General features: G+C 45.6%; 1 protein-coding gene across 1 annotated transcript; it reads left to right on the top strand.

Moving 5' to 3' along the window:
- Window positions 1–1,126: 1,126 nt before the first annotated feature.
- Window positions 1,127–14,696, top strand: LOC120684876 (lichenase-2-like). Its single transcript, XM_039966742.1, has 2 exons — window positions 1,127–1,202; window positions 13,693–14,696. The coding sequence occupies exons 1-2, from the start codon at window positions 1,127–1,129 to the stop codon at window positions 14,694–14,696; spliced, it is 1,080 nt and encodes a 359-aa protein (XP_039822676.1).
- The last annotated feature ends 7,557 nt before the right edge of the window (window positions 14,697–22,253 follow it).

The raw sequence follows: 22,253 nt of genomic DNA, 5'->3' as shown, positions 1-22,253 counted from the left end.
CGTCCAGCGAACTGCGACTGAGGGTGGATCTTTTGGCCCTCAGCTTTGTCTTGGTGCTCGCTGTCGATGGCATGCTGGACGATGGTGCGAAGTGGCAAATAAAGTGCTCCCGGGCCTTCTCCGATGTCGATGGCAGTGGATCCGGCGTTGGCTTCAGCGAGGCAGCTCTGAAGCTTTTGGTCCTCCATGGCAGTTCCGGCGATGTTCGGCGGGCTCGCCCTATGAGGTTAGTTTGCTCCTTTCTTGTCAAAGATGGGGGCTTGGATTTCCCTTCTGCAGGGCTCTTGTCCTGGCTGCTGCTTGATGCGGCCGTTGTGGACTTCTGGGTCGTCGATTCGGTCGGCGGCGCTGGATTCTTTCTCTTCCAAGGTCATGACGACGACGGCCGACGCGCCACAGAGGAGACACGTCTTGCGGCTATAAAATGCTGGAGGTCTCGTCGGGCATTTTGGTTGAGCTTCTCTCCTGCCTGCCGTGCTGCTTCTCTGATTCCGCCAGAACTGGAAGTGGTGCGGCGAACTGGAGCTTGGCGTCAAGATCCAAGGACCTTAGTTTCAAGTTTGTTGTTTATCAGGGTCTTGTACGCACTTCGTCACCTCTGGAGGATGGATGTTGTGGACTTGGCTGTAATTTGTACTTCCTCCAGGGTGATGTCTGTAAGAGCTTGTCTCTTTTTTAATTAACGGGATCCAGCCCCTTCTCAAAAAAAAAAGAGAAGATGAGCGGCATCTATCTTCCATTGGTTCGCCAATCAAGCTGTGAATCTTACAAACAATGGGATCAAACCGGAGTGTTTATTTGTCGCAAATAACCTAAGCACGAGTTAATTACTGTCAGATAACTGGAATATTAGGTTGCTGATGTGGCTTGTCCAATAACCAAGAGAGTTTGGTTCTATTATTGGCCTTGCTCTGATTGTGGCGTGCTATTTAACAATGGTTCAAATCAGACGTCACGCGCCATGTTAGAAATAGCACGTGCAACGGCTGCCCCTGGCGGGCTAGTCAAATTGGAATAGGCTAAAACATTCTCTCCTGAAGACCTAATTCTGTCCGCTCGGCAGCTATATAAGGAAGCTGCGGGCAGCAGCATCCATATAGCCTTGAAAGAGAAACAGAGAGCCGCAATGGCAAGGCAAGGTGTAGCCTCCAGCATGTTTGCCATGGCATTGCTCCTGGGAATCATTGCTTCCGTTCCCCAAAGTAATACTCTCTCTCTCTCTCTCTCTCTCTCTCTCTCTCTCTCTCTCTCTCTCTCTAAGTCTATCAGTAAAAAAGAATGGAAAGCTGTGGTAGATACATGAATAGAAATTGTACATCATTTTATGTTGATTAACTAGTTAAATATTAACTTAGAGTTTCCAGCCTTTTAACTGTGGACAGTCCGCATATCTGGACCGGACAGTCCGCCCTCTCTTTAGGTCCTTAGCCAAATCTCAGGAAGAGATTTTTCCAACGGGGGAGAATTTGTAACAGCCCTATGTTGATTAACTAGTTAAATATGTCATCATGTGCATCTTAAAGAATTAAGCATAATTAGCTCGTAATTAAAGAGAGAATTAAACCTTAGGCTAATCCACTGTTTTGGTAGTGGCGGACAGTCCGCCCCTATACGGCGGACGGTCCGCGACCTTGCCACGTGGCCGACCACGGTTCACCTCGGGCACATCGAATTCACTGCCACGTCACCCTACCCGCGGACAGTCCGCGCCTCACTCGCGGACGGAGTCTGGGCGCCACGTCCCACCCTCGGGCCCACTTGTCAACCCGAGCTCTCCATCTCCCCAGCACCCCTCTGCTCTCTCTCTCTCTCTCTCTCCCTCCCACTCTCCCCAAACACCCTCTCTCTCTAGCAAAGCCATGGAGGAGCTTCCCTTCCTCCACTCTTGTCATTGAAGCCCTACCTCACCGGAGCATCACCGGAGGATGCCGGAGAACGACGCCTACGAGCTGCACCACCCCGATCTCCTCTTCTTCCTTGGGGAGGAGCTTCCCCAACAAGCTTCTTCCTCTACTTCATCCTCTTCCTCAAGCCCAAGCAAGGACGACGACCCCGAGCTACTCCAAGCCTTCCCCGACGACTTGAAGCCCTTACCGGTGACCCACTCGACGCCGGTGAGTGTTTCCCCTCCCCGATCCATCCGCATTGCCCTAGGATTCGAAGCCAAGAACACACTTAGAGCACAAATCATCATTGATGACCTAGAGCTTCGAAACCCTAATGCATGTGCGATTTAGTTACCAAAGTGAACTCCCTAGACTCCCAGGCACCTCTAGGAACAAACCCCACCCCAACCCATGGCCGGAATCGCCGGCGGCGAACACGCCGGTGAGCCTCGGCCGTGTCGCGGACGGTCTGCCCAACATGGCCAGACAGTCCGCCCGCTCCTGACCAAAACCAACAGCCTCTGCACGAGTTCTGGCCTTTCAAGATTTGAAAGGCGGACAGTTCGCTCAACCCACGCGGATGGTCCGCTATTTAGTCAGAGAGCATGATTTCCACCCAACACGGTCCACGACTGACCGGCGGACGGTTCGCCACTCGGTCCGCCATTCAGACCGGACGGTCCGCTTCCCTAACCCGGACGGTCCGCAATTACCTGTTCAGCACCCTTTCACTCATTCATGTAACACCCACCTTTGTACCTTATGTCCAGTCTCTATACCATAGTTTAACCCTGTTAAAGCCTGCATTCTCCTGTCATTAGCAATCATTGCACGCATTCATAGCATGCTCATTTCTCAAGCATCATTTGCATTCGTGTAGAGACCGTGACACCGGAGCAAGAGGAGGGTGAGTCGGAACCCGTGGGAGACGACACTTCTTTTGAGACTCAAGGCAGGACCCTAAGCATTTCTTACACCCTATTTTGGATCAATGAAGTATATGTGTCTTGTTTGCGCATGAGTTACTATATATATATATATCATTGATTGCGTAGAACCTATTTGATGCATTATCAACCTTGATTAGGATATCATTTTTAGATGAGTATGCTTGAATAGGTGTCACGAACTATATGCTTAGCCATGCTTAGCTACGGTACAAGATGAGAGGTGGCAAGGTCACCACCACTCGCGAGCTATAGGATGTTTGATTAATTTACATGATTAGTCAAGAATGGATAAAAGTTAAGCAAATATGAAAGATGATTCAGACTTGGGCAAGTATGATAGGGCCATGTTGGGATGGAGCTCACATGGTTAGTCTTGCTTGAGTTGATTAAGGACCGATGCGTAATCGCTTTGATACTTGAGCACCTTTTCGTACAAACCACATACTATATAATGGGACGGTAAGCCAACTAGCATAAATCACACCTTTCCTTGATCGGATTCGGTGCGAGTTGTGATGGAGTGTGATCGGTGTTTTCGGTGCACTTGTCGTTCTCGACCGTTCACTCATAGTCAGTTGTGTTTGTGTGAAAGGTTGAGACATGAATCAACACTTATCCTTGGCTGTGGGTATGGTCGTTGGTCTTGTTCTCGTGTGGGAAAAGTTGTACACCCCTGCAGGGTTTTCAATCTATTGCAATAGCCGCGCTCTCGGACATTGAGCATGCTCTTGTACGTTGACTTTAACGTAGAGTTACCGAGGAAGTTCATGGAAGATTGAGCTTATGATTTATAAACAATTTACTTATGTAATTGTTTGATGCATGCTTTAGAGATCATAGATGCTCTGTCTTTTGCTTATTACAACTTGATCAAAGTTAGATGCTTTTATACAAAAGTTAAATACCGTACCCTATCCTTGCTACTAACCAAATGCATTCTCCTTGAGGTCGGGATATTATATACCTATATTGGATAAGCCCTGCGAGTATCTTTTGTACTCATGGTGCTATCGTTAAAGTTGTTGCAGGTGATCCGCAGATGGAGGCCATCTTTGGGTACTTCTACCCCACGGACGGAGGTGCGGGTGAGGAGTAGATGGCCGGTGGCTATGTGAAGGGCACTATCGGCATATAGTGTTACCTTCTTATTTTGCGATATGTATGGAGTGCTAGTAGTAGAACTTTCCGCTACAAAGACTCTGAAGACTTGTTGTATTAAACTTTGAACCGCTTTGTAATATAATCTCGTGTGTTGGACGTGCCTATGTAATGGTATTACTGTTGTGCTCGTGGAGTGTGTTTAAATCTTGGGCGGTGCTCATGACACATTCCAAGGACTACCGGGGTTGGTTCCCTCTAATCAAGTTGATCAATGGACGATGACTCGATTAGGCGGGATCAGCTTGGGCTAGTTCCTCACAGCGTGGCATCAGAGCTATGGGTGCATTCCATGCATGGTTATCACTAAACTTTTGTTGTGAAGCATGTTTAGGAACAAAATGGTGATCACTAATAATCAAGTACTTGTAAAACTTTTCTTTTCTTGAGGCTATATTTCTTCTATGGTGTATATATCTCTTATCTTTCCTAGAGCTACTTTTCTTACCTTATGGGCTGCACATTAATTATTATAAATATGTTCACTAACTTATCTTGTCTTGCTCATGATAGATGAACGGGAACTTGGGCCAATTGGTCATGGTGGCTCGGGCCGAGGAGGCGGAAGGCTTTCCTCCACTCCTTGCCGAGATGATTTGGAGAGGCAATTTCTCGCGGAGGCTGGAGTATTCGGTCTTTGCGAGGGGACTTGGGCTGGGCTCCACCGTGTTCATCCCAAGACGCTTTGTTGAAGGGGTCACGGAAGTTCACAATATTTCAGCTCATGGAACTTCAATTGAGATGGCAATCCAAGAAGTGGCGTACAAGGCTATGGCAATTCTCCGCCAAGAAGTGATCAAGTTGGAGCGTCACCCATTCACTCACTTCCCAATTCAAGGACCATTGCAAGGTGTGAATGTGTTTGAGATGGGAATGGGAGGTGCTAGCTTGTATGAAAGGCGTATGTCCGAGTTGGTGGCGGCACAAGACCGAAGCCTCCGTTGCATCCGAGCGGAGTTAAGGGAGACAAGACGTCGGTTCAATGAGTTGCAACGCACCGTGGATATGTATGTTTGCATGGACCGCGTGCCTCAAGATGTGTTGTATGGACCCAATGATTACACCCCACATGAGGCGGCACCATTGGAGCTTCGCTTTCCTTTAGTTCAAGGCATATATCTTCCTCAACATGTGGTGGGGCAAGCACGTATGTCTAATGGGCTGCGTGTGCGCCGCTTTGCCCCCACAACTTTGACTAGAGAGATCATCTTTGGTGGTGAACATGCACCCCTCACTCACCCGGAGAACCCCGAAGACACCGGATCCCCTCAATATCACCTTCTTGATGACTTCCCACCATACTTCGCAAGAGCTCCCTATGGTCCCTTCTAAATATTTATGTAATCCTATGGCGGTTATGAGACTCCTCGAGTTATATAACTCGTTGTAATGTATCACCTATTTTATGTAATCGAACAGTTAATTGGTGAAACACTAGTTAGCTATATGCCTATGTAATGTACTACTATATATTATCTATGTGGACCTCCGTTATGTTAGTGGTGTGCTGTGTTATTTATGCGTATGGCTGTGACATGTCATCATTTATCATCATTCATGCATGTTTCTTTTAAGAATATGGGGGTACTAGATATATGATTAAGGTTACTTCCTATGGGTGATTCTTAGTGCTGTCCAAAATTCTTTAGTTTCATTGTTCCTTGATCCATCCTATCTATGGTGTCAAATTTTATTCTCACACATTTGTAGTTGATATCTTACATAGTTGTGCAATTTTCTTTGTGCAATTGTACTATATCAATTTTCCTTTCTCCCGGTCGCTAACTTCCTTTGTGGTTGGTGGCAGGATGGTCGAAAACTCTAGTGCCGGTGGTGATAATGGCGAAAAGCCTCTCGCTCCTCCTCCTTTGCACCCAACCCTTGTGGAGATCCTTAGAAGGTCGGAGGAGAGCCGACAAACGCAAAATCAGATTATGCAAGCCATTGTGCAACACTTGGGTGGGCAGGGACATGGTGGTCAATGCCATGGTCATTCCGCTTTCATGGCCACCGACCCTCCTATCTTTCGTGAATCAAAGGAGCCTTTGGATGCTGATTTTTGGCTGCGTGCCATAGAGCAAAAACTTGGTCTTATTCAGTGCAATGATCAAGAGAAGGTTAATTATGCGGCTCATCAACTTCGTGATGCCGTAGGAGCTTGGTGGCTTGGATACATGGCACAAGTTGGTGAAGGTCACCAAGTGACTTGGGCTGAATTTCGTGAGGCTTTTCGTGCATACCACATTCACAAGAGTGTGCTCAACATTAAGAGGGATGAGTTTCGTAGGTTTCGCCAAGGCAACAAACCCGTGATGGAGTATGTCAACACCTTGAATTATCTTGCCCAATATGCTTTGGAGGATATCAACACGGATGAGAAGAAGCAAGATCATTTCATAAATGGGTTGTCTTTGAAGCTTCAATCGCATCTCTCTACCACGGATTTTTGGGATTTCAATGACATGGTTAGCAAGGCGATCAAGGCTGAGTACAAGATGAATGCATTTGAAAATGAGAATCGCAAGATTGATATGGAGAACCGCAAGCGGGCTGCCTCTTCTTCAGCCGGTGGTAACCCGCAACGCCCCCACACGGGACTTCCTCCTCCACCCCGTGCGCCGGGTTTTGGTGCTCCTCAACCCATGTGGATGGCACGCCGTCCTCCAGCTCCCAAGGTCAACCTCCTCGTGCTCCGGGGAAGCCGGGAGGCGGTGGTGGAAATACCTCTTGTGGGCCATGCTTCAATTGTGACGGGCAAGGCCACATCTCTCGTGAGTGTCCCTCTCCAAGAAAGGGTGGAGCCGGCAATACTCCAAATCCACCAACTCCTCCTCACCAAGATAGGGGGAATGGTCAAAATTCCAAATGTGGCAAGTTGAATCATATCACGGCGGAGGAAGCTAGTGAGGACATGCAAGTTCTTGTTGGTATGGTTTCTATCAATTCTAAACCCACTCGAGCATTATTTGATTCCGGTGCATCTCATTCCTTCATGAGTAGAAAGTTTGCCATAGAACATAATTTTTCCATCCGGGTAGTTGTTGACGCTCCTTAGCACCCCAATTTATATATCGCAAGCGCACGGGATCGTGTAGCTTTTCCCTTAGAGTATTCCCACATGGTTTATCAATCCGTGGATCGACAAAGAACTACCCAAGGTTTTCCATCTAATCTAACGGATCTATCCTAACATGAAACATGAATTGCACATATAGAGTAACCTTTAATAGATATGAGTGTTGTGTAAAGGTTGATCTCATCCATGAACATAGGTGTAACCATAGCAAAACCAAAGACATGACTAGGCCTATTATCATCTAGTTGAAGTTCAAGCTGACGAGCAAATAAATCATGCATCTCAATCAATGGCATCTTTAAACCCAAAATCTCCAATCCGATCCTTCGATACCCCATCTACTTAAAGCAACGCCCTGTCACGATGCCCCCCTTTGGACGAAAGCACCCTGAAGCAAGTCGAACCCCCTTTGGTAGTTCCGCCATGAACCTCTAGCCACCATGACTACAAGATCATGCTAAGCGATCTATCTCGATAATAGATCTAGGATGAAGCAAACCCAAAGAAAAGAACGAAATCGAAAGAGAGAACATGGTCGCTAAAAGATTCGGAAGATATGATTGTCATTACTCACATAATAGATTCGTTTGGATCGTCACCACCGAGTACATAGCATTGACGACTCCTACTAGCTCATGAACTCCACCATGGCACAACCACGCAGGGAGGCCATGGCAGCTAGGGGCGGCCTAAGCCATCTCCTAGACAACTTCGAAGACTTGCGGCGTCCGTCGTCTCCCTCTGGTCTTGGCCCTAGGTATTCGTCGAGTTCTGGGTGGATGGATGCCCCGAGTTGAATAAGGTGCGAGCTATTTATAAGCCGACGAAGCCACCGATCAAAGGGGAGGCCGAACCGCCTCGGAAATGGGCTAGGCCTGCTGATGATGGGCCTAGGCCGGCCGGCCTACCCTCGTTCGGGCCCGCCTCGATCTCATCTTTCGCGTGTAGACTCCTCACATCTTCTAGAGTTTATGTCCTTCACAATTGCACCCCTTTGGACGTCGTTATCTTGGAGATATCTTCGAGGAAAGGATAGGATAGGGAATCCTTCCTTAAATCTTCATTTTCTTTGCTTAATCCCGAAGTATCTTGATCTCTTCTTCGTGGGCTCGGTCCTTTGGGCTCTCTTGGAGGATGGATGTGCATGAATGGGCTTCGAATCAACATGGGCTTTGGTCCTTCCTTTGGGCTTTGGCCGTCGTCTTTCTTCGTATTGGCGCTCGATCACGGGCCTCGTCATTTCATGCTCCAAAATAGGCCAAAAACCTGCAAAAACAAAGTTCCTCCAAAATATATGTGCAAGTGTGAAAATGACCAATAATTAGGCTGGGGTTAGGATGGTTAGTGATTTTGATATTAAATTCATGCCATTATCAAGGATAAACAAGGGATAAAATTTGTACTTAAGGAGCGCCAACAGTAGTGCCTACTCCATTTATCATTGATGCTCCCGGAGCAACATTAGTATCTAAAGAAGTGGTCAACTTAGCTCAACTTGAAGTCTCGGGGCTGATTTTCATGGTAAATTTTGTGGTAATTGATCTAGAAGAATTGGATGTCATTATTGAGATGAATTGGATAACTAAACATGATGGGGTTATTCGGTGCGATCCTCGCTCTATTGAACTTATGCACCCTTCCGGAGTGCGAGTTAATCTTTATCTCCATGAGAAACTTGGTTCTCAACTTCATGCTCTTAATGCCACTATTTTGTCGGAGTTAGAGGCAATTCCGGTAGTGTGCGAATTTCCGGATGTATTTCCTGAGGAATTACCGGGGATGCCTCCCGGCCGGGAAGTCGAGTTTGTTATTGAGCTACTCCCTGGAACGGCCCCGGTATCTAAAAGGCCCTATCGTATGCCTCCCAATGAGCTAGCTGAATTGAAGAAACAATTGCAAATTCTTCTTGACAAGGGATTTATTCGACCGAGCTCCTCACCTTGGGGGTGCCCGGTTCTATTTGTCTCAAAGAAAGATGGTAGTCTAAGGATGTGTGCGGACTATCGGCCGTTGAATGAAGTGAGCGTAAAGAACAAATATCATCTTCCTACGATTGACATTTTATTTGACCAATTAGTGGGTGCTAAATTCTTCTCCAAGATTGATCTTCGCTTGGGATATCATCAAATTAAAATTCGAGTGGAGGATATTCCCAAGACGTCTTTCTCTACTCGATATGGGCTTTATGAGTACACGGTTATGTCCTTTGGGTTAACCAATGCCCCGGCATATTTCATGTATCTCATGAATTCTATTTTCTTTGAAGATCTTGATGTCTTGTGGTGATTTTCATCGATGACATTCTTATCTTCTCCAAGACCGAGGAAGAGCATGCCGAGCATATTCGCATTGTTCTTCAAAAGCTTTGTGATCATCATCTCTATGCCAAGTTTAGCAAGTGCGAGTTTTGGCTCAAGGAAGTGGCTTTTCTTGGGCATATCCTTTCGGAGAATGGTGTGGCGGTGGATCAAAGCAAGGTGAAGGATGTGCTTGATTGGAAGCAACCCCAAAATGTTAGTGAGATCCGGAGTTTTCTTGGACTTGTGGGTTATTACCGTAGGTTCATTGAGAACTTCTCCAAGATTTCCAAGCCTATGACCGAGTTGATAAAGAAGGGTGTGGAATTCAAGTAGACCGATGCTTGTGAGAATACATTTCAAACCCTCAAGACCAAGCTCACCACTGCTCTGGTTCTTGCTCAACCGGATATCACCAAGGGATTTGATGTATATTGTGATGCATCTAGAATCGGACTCGGTTGTGTTCTTATGCAAGAAGGCCGAGTCATCACTTATGCTTCACGCCAATTGAAGCAACACGAAGAAAACTATCCTACCCATGATCTTGAACTTGCGGCTGTTGTTCATGCTCTCAAGTTGTGGCGTCATTATCTTCTTGGAAATTCCTGCAATATATATACCGATCATCAAAGTCTTAAATATATCTTCACTCAAGCGGAACTCAATATGAGGCAAAGAAGGTGGTTGGAATTAATCAAGGACTACAAACTAGAAGTTCACTATCATCCTAGTAAGGCCAATGTAGTTGCAGATGCTTTGAGCCGAAAGGTCCAATGCCATTGCTTGCGCACACGATCCGGAGTCAACACTCTTTGTGAAGATTTCCGGAAGCTAAATCTCTCTATGGTAGAGCATGGGTCACTTGCTTCTTTAGTTATCACTTCTAATCTCATTGATGGAATCAAGAAGGCTAAACTTGAAGACAAAGGCATGATGAAGCTTAGAGCTAGAATCAATGAAGACAAGCTCAAGTGTTTCAAACTCGATGATCAAAGAATCTTTTGGTTTGGAAAACGATTGGTGGTTCCAAAGAATTTTGAGCTTAGAAAGAAAATTCTGGATGAAGCTCATGAATCTCAATTTTCTATCCATCCCGGTAGCAACAAGATGTACCAAGACTTGAAGAAGAAATTTGGGTGGACTCGCATGAAGAGAGAAATTGCAAGCTATGTAGCCGAATGCGACGTTTGCCAAAGGGTGAAGGCCGAACATCTCAAGCCGGCCGGAACTCTCCAACCTCTTCCTATTCCTTCTTGGAAGTTGGAGAATATATCCATGGATTTTATTACTAGGCTTCCTCGTACTCTCCATGGGTACAATTCTATTTGGGTCATTGTGGATCGACTCACAAAATCCGCTCACTTTCTTCCGGTGAAAGCTAACTACTCAGTTGAGAAATATGCGGAGCTTTATATCACCAAGATTGTGTGTCTTCATGGAGTTCCTAAATCCATAGTCTCCGATAGAGGTCCTCAATTCACCACTCGATTTTGGAAAAATCTCCATGATGCTATGGGCACCGATCTCACTTTTAGCACAGCTTATCATCCTCAAACCGGTGGACAAACCGAGCGAGTCAATCAAATTCCTGAAGATATGCTCAGATCGTGTGCAATCATTTATGGGAAAGGTTGGGATGAATGTTTGCCCTTTGCTGAGTTTTCCTACAACAATAGTTACCAAGCAAGCATTGGAATGTCTCCATTTGAAGCTTTGTATGGGCAGAGTTGTAGAATTCCTCTCAATTGGTCGGAATCCGGAGAGCGAGTATACTTTGGCCCGGACATTGTTATGGAGGCCGAGGAAAAAGTGAAAACCATTCAAGAGCGATTACGAGCAGCTCAATCACGCCAAAAGCGATATGCAGACTGTGGAAGGCGGAAGCTATATTTTAAGATTGGTGATTATGCCTATCTCAAGGTTACACCTTTCAAGGGGACACAACGATTTCAAGAGAAAGGCAAAGCTTGCCCCTCGCTATGTTGGTACATTCCGGATTTTGGCAAGGCGTGGGGCTATCGCCTACCAATTGGAGTTGCCACAATCTCTATCAACAATCCACAATGTATTTCATATTTCACAATTGAGGAAATGCCTAAGAGTCCCTATAGAAGCCACCAATTATGAAGATATTGATATCCAACCAAATCTCTCTTACAAAGAGCATCCTATTCGAATTCTTGATCAAGCAGAGCGCAAAACTAGAAACAAGACCACCAAGTTTGTGAAAGTCCAATGGAGTCGCCATTCCGAGCATGAGGCGACATGGGAGCAAGAAGACCAATTTTGGTAATCTTATCCCGAATTATTTGGAATCGAGTATGTGCACTCACAACCCTCCCATTTATCTTGTTCAATATCTTCTTATTGATTCTAGGTTGATGGTCACGAACTCTAGAAAATTTCTGTTGTTGTAAGTTTCATGTCTTAAGTAAATCCATTCTCAGTTGTGCCATTTCTGGGCATTTTTCGTGACTCGTGGACGGTCCGGCCTTTTGCAGCGGACAGTCCGCCGTACAAAATCCAAAATTCCACCAAAGAGCTTGTAATCTGTGTCTTCCACCTGAAATCACCTGCGGACGGTCCGGCTTTCAACCGCGGACGGTCCGCTGTAGTTTCAAAAAATGTACCAGAACCCTCCCAGAAATTTGTTGTTTCGCTGGCTTAGCCGGCGGACAGTCCGCCAATATGTCGTGGACGGTCCGCAGTAGACTCGCCAAATTTACACAGAACCAACCCGAAAACTTAGAGTTTCCAGCCTTTCAACTGTGGACAGTCCGCATATCTGGACCGGACAGTCCGCCCTCTCTTTAGGTCCTTAGCCAAATCTCAGGAAGAGATTTTTCCAACGGGGGAGAATTTGTAACAGCCCTATGTTGATTAACTAGTTAAATATGTCATCATGTGCATCTTAAAGAATTAAGCATAATTAGCTCGTAATTAAAGAGAGAATTAAACCTTAGGCTAATCCACTGTTTTGGTAGTGGCGGACAGTCCGCCCCTATATGGCGGACGGTCCGCGACCTTGCCACGTGGCCGACCACGGTTCACCTCGGGCACATCGAATTCACTGCCACGTCACCCTACCCGCGGACAGTCCGCGCCTCACTCGCGGACGGTCCGCTAGTGCATCTCCGATGCATATCACGCGCACAGAGTCTGGGCGCCACGTCCCACCCTCGGGCCCACTCGTCAACCCGAGCTCTCCATCTCCCCAGCACCCCTCTGCTCTCTCTCTCTCCCTCCCACTCTCCCCAAACACCCTCTCTCTCTAGCAAAGCCATGGAGGAGCTTCCCTTCCTCCACTCTTGCCATTGAAGCCCTACCTCACCGGAGCATCACCGGAGGACGCCGGAGAACGACGCCTACGAGCTGCACCACCCCGATCTCCTCTTCTTCCTTGGGGAGGAGCTTCCCCAACAAGCTTCTTCCTCTACTTCATCCTCTTCCTCAAGCCCAAGCAAGGAGGACGACCCCTGCAGGGAAAAGTTGTACACCCCTGTAGGGTTTTTGATCTATTGCAATAGCCGCGCTCTCGGACATTGAGCATGCTCTTGTACTTTGACTTTAACGTAGAGTTACCGAGGAAGTTCATGGAAGATTGAGCTTATGATTTATTAACACTTTACTTATGTAATTGTTTCATGCATGCTTTAGAGATCATAGATGTTGTCTTTTGCTTATTACAACTTGATCAAAGTTAGATGCTTTTATGCAAAAGTTAAATACCGTACCCTATCCTTGCTACTAACCAAATGCATTCTCCTTGAGGTCGGGATATTATATACCCATATTGGATAAGCCCTGCGAGTACCTTTTGTACTCATGGTGCTATTGTTAAAGTTGTTGCAGGTGATCCGTAGTCGGAGGCCGTCTTTGGGTACTTCTACCCCGCGGACGGAGGTGCGGGTGAGGAGTAGATGGCCGGTGGCTATGTGAAGGGCACTATCGGCATATAGTATTACCTTCTTATTTTGCGATATGTATGGAGTGCTAGTAGTAGAACTTTCTGCTGCAAAGACTCTGAAGAGTTGTTGTATTAAACTTTGAACCGCTTTGTAATATAATCTCGTGTGTTGGACGTGCCTATGTAATGGTATTACTGTTGTGCTCGTGGAGTGTGTTTAAATCCTGGGCGGTGCTCATGACACATTCCAAGGACTACCGGGGTTGGTTCCCTCTAATCAAATTGATCAATGGACGATGACTCGATTAGGCAGGATCAACTTGGGCTGGTTCCTCACACATCTACTATATACGATCAGCATGCATGTACCGCCTGGACTAACTAGTGAAGGTCCATCTCTACTTGGTACTTCCAGGCGTGGACTCCATTGGGGTGTGCTACAGCATGAGCGGCAGCAACCTCCCGCCGGCGAGCACAGTCATCAACATGTTCAAGGAGAACGGCATCAAGGCGATGCGGCTGTACGCGCCGGACAAGGCTGCACTCCAGGCCTTGAACGGCACCAGCATTGTCGTAGTCGTTGGCGCGCCGAACGACGTGCTGTCCAACCTCTCCGGTAAGAAGGCCGCCGCCTCCTGGGTCCGTGACAACATCCAGGCCTACCCCTCGGTCAAGTTCCGCTACGTCGCCGTCGGCAATGAGGTGGTCGGCAAGCCGGCGGACCTTCTTGCTCCGGCAATGGAAAACGTCCATGCTGCACTCGCCGCTGCCAAGCTTGGGCACATCCAGGTGACCACGTCGGTGTCGCAGGCGATAGTGGGTGTGTTCAACCAGCCCTCCGCTGCCAACTTCACCAAGGAGGCGAAGGTGTTCATGCGCCCAGTGCTGAAGTTCCTGGCGCGCACCGACGCGCCGCTCAGGGCCAACATCTACCCCTACTTCACCTACGCCTACAACCCCAGCGACATGGACGTCCGCTACGCGCTCTTCACTGCTCCGGCCACCATGGTGAAGGACGGCAAGTACAATTACCAGAACCTCTTCGACACGGCCATCGACGCCTTCTATGAGGCCATGTCCAAGCTCGGCGTATCCAATGTGTCGGTCCTGGTGTCAGAGACGGGGTGGCCGTCCGGGGGTGGCAAGGCGGCATCACCGAACAACGCGAAGATCTACAACGAAAACCTGATCAAGCATATAAGAGGGGGCACGCCACGGCACCCGGACGCCATCAAGACGTATCTCTTCTCCATGTTCAACGAGAACCAGAAGCCTAAGGGTGTGGAGCAGAATTGGGGTCTCTTCTACCCAAACATGAAGCCCGTCTACCGAATCAGCTTGGACGCAACTCCGGATCCTCATTCTCCGGCTCCAGCGCCGGTTCCTGAATCTCCAGCTGCAGCTCCTCATTCTTATTAGGAGTGATCCTCTCAGCTCGTGGAATAAGCGAGTCCGTCCGCGATAAGAATGTAAATGAATATTGCCATGCAATTAGCTTGTTATTTTCAGTGATTTGTCTATGCCAAATACATGCAAATTACCTTCTTAGATGTATGTAACGGGTTGAAACTCTTTCCACCCACTACTTGAGAAAAATGGCCTTAGGTACCGGTGCTACCAAATCGAGACCAAATTTGAGCGTCTAAGACATCGGATATTTTAACCGTGCCTAAGGGCCTACTTTAGTACCGGGTCAAGGTTCCACCTAGTACCAAAATATCCTTTGGCTGGGATTCGAACCCGCGACCTTTTGGCTCACATATTCCTCCTTTACCATCTCACCTACGCAGCGGTTGTGATTGAGAAGGAAATATTTTCATTTTGAATCAATCCATGGATGAGCCTAAAGTACCGGTTGGTAATACCAACTGGTACCTAAGACTCATCCATGGGCACTGGTTGGTGATACCATCCGGTACTAATGTAAAAGTTACCACCCAGTACCTATAAAGAGTCTTAGGTACCGGTTGGTGTTCCATAGGTTCCATCCACCCAAAAGTACTGGTACTTTTGGGGTGGACCTTTGACATGTTTTCTAGTAGTGACTACTAACATTAAGTCGTTTAAAAAGTAGTTTTAGGTATTGGAAACCAACTATTTGCTGAGTGTCTGCTAGTTTGCCGAGTACACTCCATCGGGCACTCAGCAAACAACATCTTTATCAAGTGTTACAAGAGAAACACTCGGTAAAATGAAAGCAATTGGCAAAATGCTGATTTGCCAAGTGCAGGAAACACACAAACAATGACACAACACTCGGCAAACAAAAAACACAAGGTAAATTACCCCCATGTGCGATGGCCGTCAAGCATAGTGCCAGACATCGTCAAGCACAGCGCTAGTAGTTAGAACTTTACCGAGTGTCTATTAGTGACACTGGGCAAAGATATAGTTTGCCGAGTGTTTAATTTGCGGTGACACTGAAAGGAATCGGGTGCTCGTAGCCTAAGAGGGGGAGGGGGTAAATTAGGCAAACTAAAAATTTTAACCTCAAGCTCCAACTATTTGCACATAAAATAAAGTAAGTCATGCTATCTAGATGTGCGACTAGTGTTCAACTAGTATGAAACCCTCATCCCAAAAGAGTTATGCAACCTAGAGCCAATCCTATCAAGATACTACTCTATAAAAGTAAGGGCACATAAGGAATGCAAAAGTAAATGCGGAAGCTTAAATGGGGATGAGAGAAAGCAAACTCTTGTGACACGGAGATTTATCCCGTGGTTCGGTTAGCCACAAAGGCACACCTACATCCACGTTGTTGAAGCACTCACAAAGAGTATTGCTTCTCGGCCACCAAGTCTCTTCCGTGAACACAATCATGGTCACCTTGGCCCCGGGTTCCACTAAGGAGTTTCTCCACCAAGGAAGGGGGTCTCCACGTCCCCCGCACAAAGCTTGTCATCGCCGCTCCACACCAAACCGGAGGGTCGAAGACGTGCCAGCGAGTCACCAAAACTCCAAGGATGACCGGCTCACCGAGTACAAGTGTTGGTTCACTCTAGAACCACAACACAAGGTACACAACCTTGCTCACTCACTCACTTAGGAGCTATCCTAGCACTATCACTCACTAAGGATGTGCTAAACATAAAGATGTGATCAATAAGCACTTTGGTTGGCTTGGAGGTGTTGAGGATGTGTGTGGGACTTCTCTGAACTCCAGCAAGCTTCAAATGACCGGGGAGAGCCGCTTATATAGGCCACCAACTCCAATTAGCCGTTGAGTAGCCGTTATGCCTTTTCTACTTAGGCGTCGGATAATCCGACCCTATCCTGACCAGGGCGTCGGATCATCCGACCCCACTGAGTTTTCCATCGTAGCTGTTGCGATTTAAACTTTGCTGCTGACGTCATTTATCCGGCGCGTTAGTCCGACATGTTCTGAGTCCTGCGTCGGATCATCTGGTGCAACGGTCAATTTGAATTCCAGAATAACGGTCATGATCATTACTCCCGCCAATTAGTCCGACGCTCCCAATTCCCCACGTCGGACCATCCGGTCCTGAAGCATGAATTCCATCTCGAGAAAACAGGCTCTCTGCAGAATCACCCGAGCCTTTGTCCGACCTTCAGTTTGACATCGTCGGATAATCTGACCCTATTGCATATTTTCAGCCCCTGAAAACATGCTCTCTGAGTAATACTACTACTCAGAATCCGACCTTCATTTCTATAGGGTCGGATAAACCGAGTGCATGGCCATGTTTATCCGACCAGGGATATTCAGATTATCCGATCTCACTGAGTTTTGCAGAACTCGTCCAATTCAGTGTTTCTTTGAGTTCTTTCTTCGTGTTTTGCTTTGCTAGGGCTTTTTACTTCATTCTTGGGACCTGATGAGATACACTTGACAAACCCATTAGTCCCATTGATTGCGTTGTCACTCGATCACCAAAATCACTCGAAATGGCCTAAATGGGGCCATGTTCGTTACAGACACTCGGCAAAGTTATTATTGTGCCGAGTGCTTTTGAGTGGCACTTGTCGGTGTTTAGCTGCCAACCCCACCTAGGGATACCCCAAGGTGGTAGGTTTTTAGGTAGGGTTTCACCGAGGTTTAGAACCAATGGTGCAAGGAACACAAAGCTTTAGATATGTTCAGGCTGCGAGATGTGTAATACCCTACGTCCTGTTGGTGGTTTGTATTGCCTTAGAGTATGTTACATTTTGGAGGGTCCCTACCCGCCCTTATATAGTCTAGGAGGACATGGTTACATGAAAATCCTAGTCGATCATTCTCTAAGGAGTCCTTCCCAAGTAATATCGGATAGTTTCCTTCTATTCGACTAGTTCTACCAAACTTAAGCAAGATTGCTGAAGTTGGCGGTGCCGAGGTGCTATTGCGCTCAGGGAAGGATGATGAATACATCTTTAACAAACCTGCTAGCATGTGAGTCGACAAGAAAAGTGTCTGGTTCTATGTGGAAAATCATGAACCGTCACCCCATGTGGAAAATCATGAACCATCACCCCCAACCGAATTCCAGGTCCTCGCCAAGGTGTGTGACGAATGGTTGAATTCTGGATTTGTCGGTGATCAGGTTGCCAAGTTGACTCGGGATATTGCAGAGATCAAAAACTCCAGGGTCATTGGTGGATCTGTGGCTTATTCTGGATGAACCGACAGGTGCAGCCGCCGCAGAAACGAGTCCATCTCGGGTTTCTGCATTAGGGCCCCTATGACCCATCACGATTCTTGGCTGAGAAACTTGGAGGATTTGAAGCCTTCAAGTGGGTACGTCAGGTACTTGAAGATGTGGATAAGACCCTATAAGTGCCCAAGGGGCTGTTCAATGAGAAGAACCAGCCCAAAAATGCAGGGATAAGTGCTCGATCTAGGCAGTCGAGTAGTTGTCCTGTTCCTCTGGCAACCCTTTAAATACAATGTTCCTCTGTTGATGTAGATTAATGTCAACTTGTAGGGGAACATGCCTCCAATACCCAATGCTAAGGATGTTCCTGGGCCTACACACAACTATCATCTAGATCAAGATCTGCTGGCTGAAGATCCAGGATCTGATACAGATGATGGCCGCACCCTTGCTGATATCGTGAAGGGTTTTTGAGTCATTATGTTGATCTACACCGTTTATTTACCCCACCATATAGTAGGTTGGTGGCATCTCTTCTAGGTACTTACCCTATGCACATTTAAAGGTGCATGTGTGTAGGTTTTCATGCATTTCTAATGGTACTAATTGTTCAAAATCCTTACCGTTATGTGAACTTTGCATTTTAATTTCCACTGAGTAAATTTATTTATTGAAATAATAGGTTGGTTATATCTGGAATTATTACCTACTATTCTGCCAGTTTGAAGAAACAAGTAATTATGGAAACAAATAATTGATCATGAGCAGATATGTTGTTCCTGAGCAAGTGTCTCTTTGGTTAAGCTGGTAGTCTTTATAACAAATAATTCAATGTTCAATCAGTTTCCATTTTTCTACTCTGAAGGGTGGCCCTGAGGTACATATACACTTGAAAGGAGCAAGCTGAACTTATTTTGGATTCATGCACAAGCTTGCTTGACATTGATGGTTCAAAGCACTCAATGACTCCTGAAAAAGTAATTTATTGCTCAAAGTTTTAAAGGGAACTTCATGGTCATTCATTTCATTTGTGCAGTATGGTCTTAACTTATCAACGTTACAGGTTGCTGAATTCAAAAAATTCATAGAAGATATGGCTGCTGCTAGCCTCTGTTATGTTGCCTTCGCCTATGTCCTATGAGATGGATGGTGTTCCAAACTAAGACCAATGGAATGAGTAGAAATCGCCTGAAGATAATCAGATTATGCATGGAATTGTGGGAAATAAAGGTACATAACGAATTTTAGAGTGTTGGTGACTGCTGTCATTGTTAGTTTCTGCTGGCAGTGTGCTGCCTTAACCATCATTGTTAATTTAACAGTAATATACAACTGTTTACTGATGCAGGATCCCTGGCGTCCAGGAGTTAGAGATTCTGTTCGTTTAAGTCAAGCAGCTGGCATTAAGGTATATTTTTGTATATTGTTGAATTTCTAGGGATCAAATAAGTGTAGTGGCCTGACTATTGAACTTAGGATATGATGAGAGGATGAGCCCAAACTCAAATTCATCATTTTGTACAAAAATTTCAGAGAAGAAAGTCCAAGGATGAGTAATGATTCATTTGAGAGTAATTAATAAAAGGATGAGTAATGATTCAAATTACCTGGTGTATATTTTACTATTAACATATCAAAGAAAGACTAGCTTTTCATACTTACCAGGGATTTAAAACCTGACCAGTATACTGTCAATAGTCTTGAGTTTCTCCATTTCATGTATTATATTGGTGCATTACATGCTTGTGGTTTCATGTCTTTTGGCCATCATGTACCTGATACTGTGGCTTCCACTACTACAATTCTGGATTAAGCGAGGCACTTAAAAAACAGCTCTGAAGCGGGCACAAAAATATAACCTAAGGCTGTGGAAAACTGTTTTCACCAGGCTCTGCCATCCATTTTTGTTTCTAAGAGTCCTTTCTAAATCTGCTATTCTCTAAGTCCATTATCCGTTAAAGATAAAACATCTGAATAACGTATTGACAGAGCAAACAGTAAATCAAAGTCTAGCAGTTTCAAAATGGAATGTTTACAAAATGGCAAGATTTCTAATAGTTTTCCTGCCTAAATTCTTGTTTGGAGCAACGCAACAGCCTTTTCGTCAAACTTGATTTTTATAATTGATTAAGCATGGACGTGTGGGTGTCAAGTTTCATCGAATTTTAGTCAAGATTACATTAAAATTTAGCAGTGCATAGAACATGTTATGTTAATAATTCATTTTTAATTTCACTAAATTAGTCGTGGTGTGTGATAGCCAAGTGAATATAATCCAGGCAGTGTTAAATTATATATAATCTTCATGTTAGAAAAATTATATTCGACTTGGTGCCTTCCATTTCTGGTTTTAAAATTGCTATTTGCCGGAATTCAGATCTTATTCTTTCACTACAACTAGAGGTGCTCGTGGTTCATTTAAGCAGGACAATGGGTAGGAATCAATAGCGATTATTAGGCATGAGGGGAAATAATATTTGTGCTTTCCACCAGTTGAAGAAACTCAGACCATGAAGCCAATTGTCTCTTAAAATGCAACTAATGTTATAATGGAAAGTAACATGAAAACTAGTTCGAAGGAGCCAGATGAGCTGCTTCATTCTCTCAACGATCAGTGTTCCTACAGGGTGACCACACAACTCTTTATTTATGCACCAGCACACACAATGAATTATTGCTTATGCGCATGGGCGCTCGGGGGGGGGGGGGGGGGGGGGGGGGGCGGGGGGGGACGTTTTGGTTATTATGCCATTCTGATGCAGCATGAAGGTTGGTAACCTTATGGGTTCTGTTATCATGGAAAAAATTCGGCAGGGTCATGTAGAAGTTGAGAAGGTAAGAGTTCCTTTTTTTTTCATTATTCTGCTGCTTCTCTTCTTCTGGTACGTTTGAGGAAGCTGCTGATTGATTGCTAATAGTTCTACCTTGCTTTGACTTAACACAGTTTGTATGAACAGAGAATGGTGATGGAGGAACTAGAGATTTACTAGCGGATGCTTCAGAGCCTTGTTCTGAAAGCTTATCAGGTTAAGGTCTCTTGCTCCATGTACTTCGTTGGGAGAGTGTTATGTACCTTCTGTCACTCACTGAGGCCCTGTTTGGAACATTAGCCCATGGCTAATTTTGAGGGATAATATTTAGCCTTAAATTGGTAGGTTAAGGATTAGCCCAAGGTAGATTGTTTGGATCCATGGGCTAATGCCCCCCCTCTCTCTTCCATTCTTATGTCTAGGTGTGTGTGCATACTCAACTTTTATGGGGACCAGGCAAAATTAGTCTCATTATCACTTCTTGGAGGGGCTATAGATTTTTGTAAGAATAATCCACTTTTGCTCAAAATTATCCCACATGTTTGGATGCATGAGGGATAATTTGGAGCTAAAAGATGAGGGCTAAGGATTATCCCTTGTATCCAAGCAGACCCTGAATTATGTTGATGTTGATATGTTGCTCGTGGTGTTGCCAGTGTAACAATGACAAACTTCTGAAGAACTTGTACCTTCAAATGTGTGGAATATTGCAGTTATAAAACGATTTAGGAGTGCAATGGCAAGGCCGTGAAGGCATTTCAATGGATAAAGCTGTAGGGGAGAATTTGTAGTACTTTAGGCTATGTTTATTGCAGAAGAATTTGAAACTGGTTTCCTCTGCAATATGTTGGATTTGTCTGTTAGCTTAGAATTAGTATACTTGCCATGGTGTACTTAATATTTTTAATGTTGTTTTCCACAAAAAGAGATGTGTCGGGCAGTGTCCTCTTCAGCCATTCAGCAGCAGTGTGATTCGTTATATGTGGCATGTGTTCATTAGTTGCATCCAATAAAATAAATTTACTTGCTCAGGATGAATTTATCTTAGGATTAATCATCCAGGATATCAAAATGCAATTTGCTTACTTAACGCACAACCTCATTAGCGCATATTTGTTCACTCCTCTAAATCCTTCAGATCTTATAAACACCAAATCCAATTCTCCTTAATACAATGATGCGTAGTTCTCCTGCATATTTAAGAAAAAATTCACCAAATCCAAAGTATTTTTTAAAAAACCACGACACTCTATTCCTTCCAAAAACGCATGAATGGCGCACCAACGGTACGCCCCAGACACTACTTGACATAAAAGGGATGCCTGGATAGCAAGCGTTTATTACACAATTTCAGTTTAATTTTAAGAAATTACTGAAAATTCGTAACATATATCCTTCACCTTCAGTCCCTAACAGATTCAATGTATATGCCAACCTCAGCACGCCGTGCCCGGCACCAACGGCACCTTCGCGGAGGCCTCCATCGACTGAGATGCCTCTGTAGCCATAGCTCTCCACAACCGCAACCTGGCCATGGTCCTGGTCCCCTCAATGCCCGAGCTTCTCTTCCA

Source organism: Panicum virgatum, chromosome 8N (genome assembly GCF_016808335.1).
Source record: "Panicum virgatum strain AP13 chromosome 8N, P.virgatum_v5, whole genome shotgun sequence".
In the NCBI taxonomy this organism is placed as follows: Eukaryota; Viridiplantae; Streptophyta; class Magnoliopsida; order Poales; family Poaceae; genus Panicum; species Panicum virgatum.
This window is presented reverse-complemented; position numbering and strand designations above follow the sequence as displayed.

Excerpts from the sequence above, each read along its gene's own strand:
- LOC120684876 (XM_039966742.1), top strand. The coding sequence starts at position 1,127 with ATGGCAAGGCAAGGTGTAGCCTCCAGCATGTTTGCCATGGCATTGCTC. Across the intron at positions 1,203-13,692 it reads CATTGCTTCCGTTCCCCAAA|GCGTGGACTCCATTGGGGTG; the intron begins GTAATACTCTCT and ends TGGTACTTCCAG.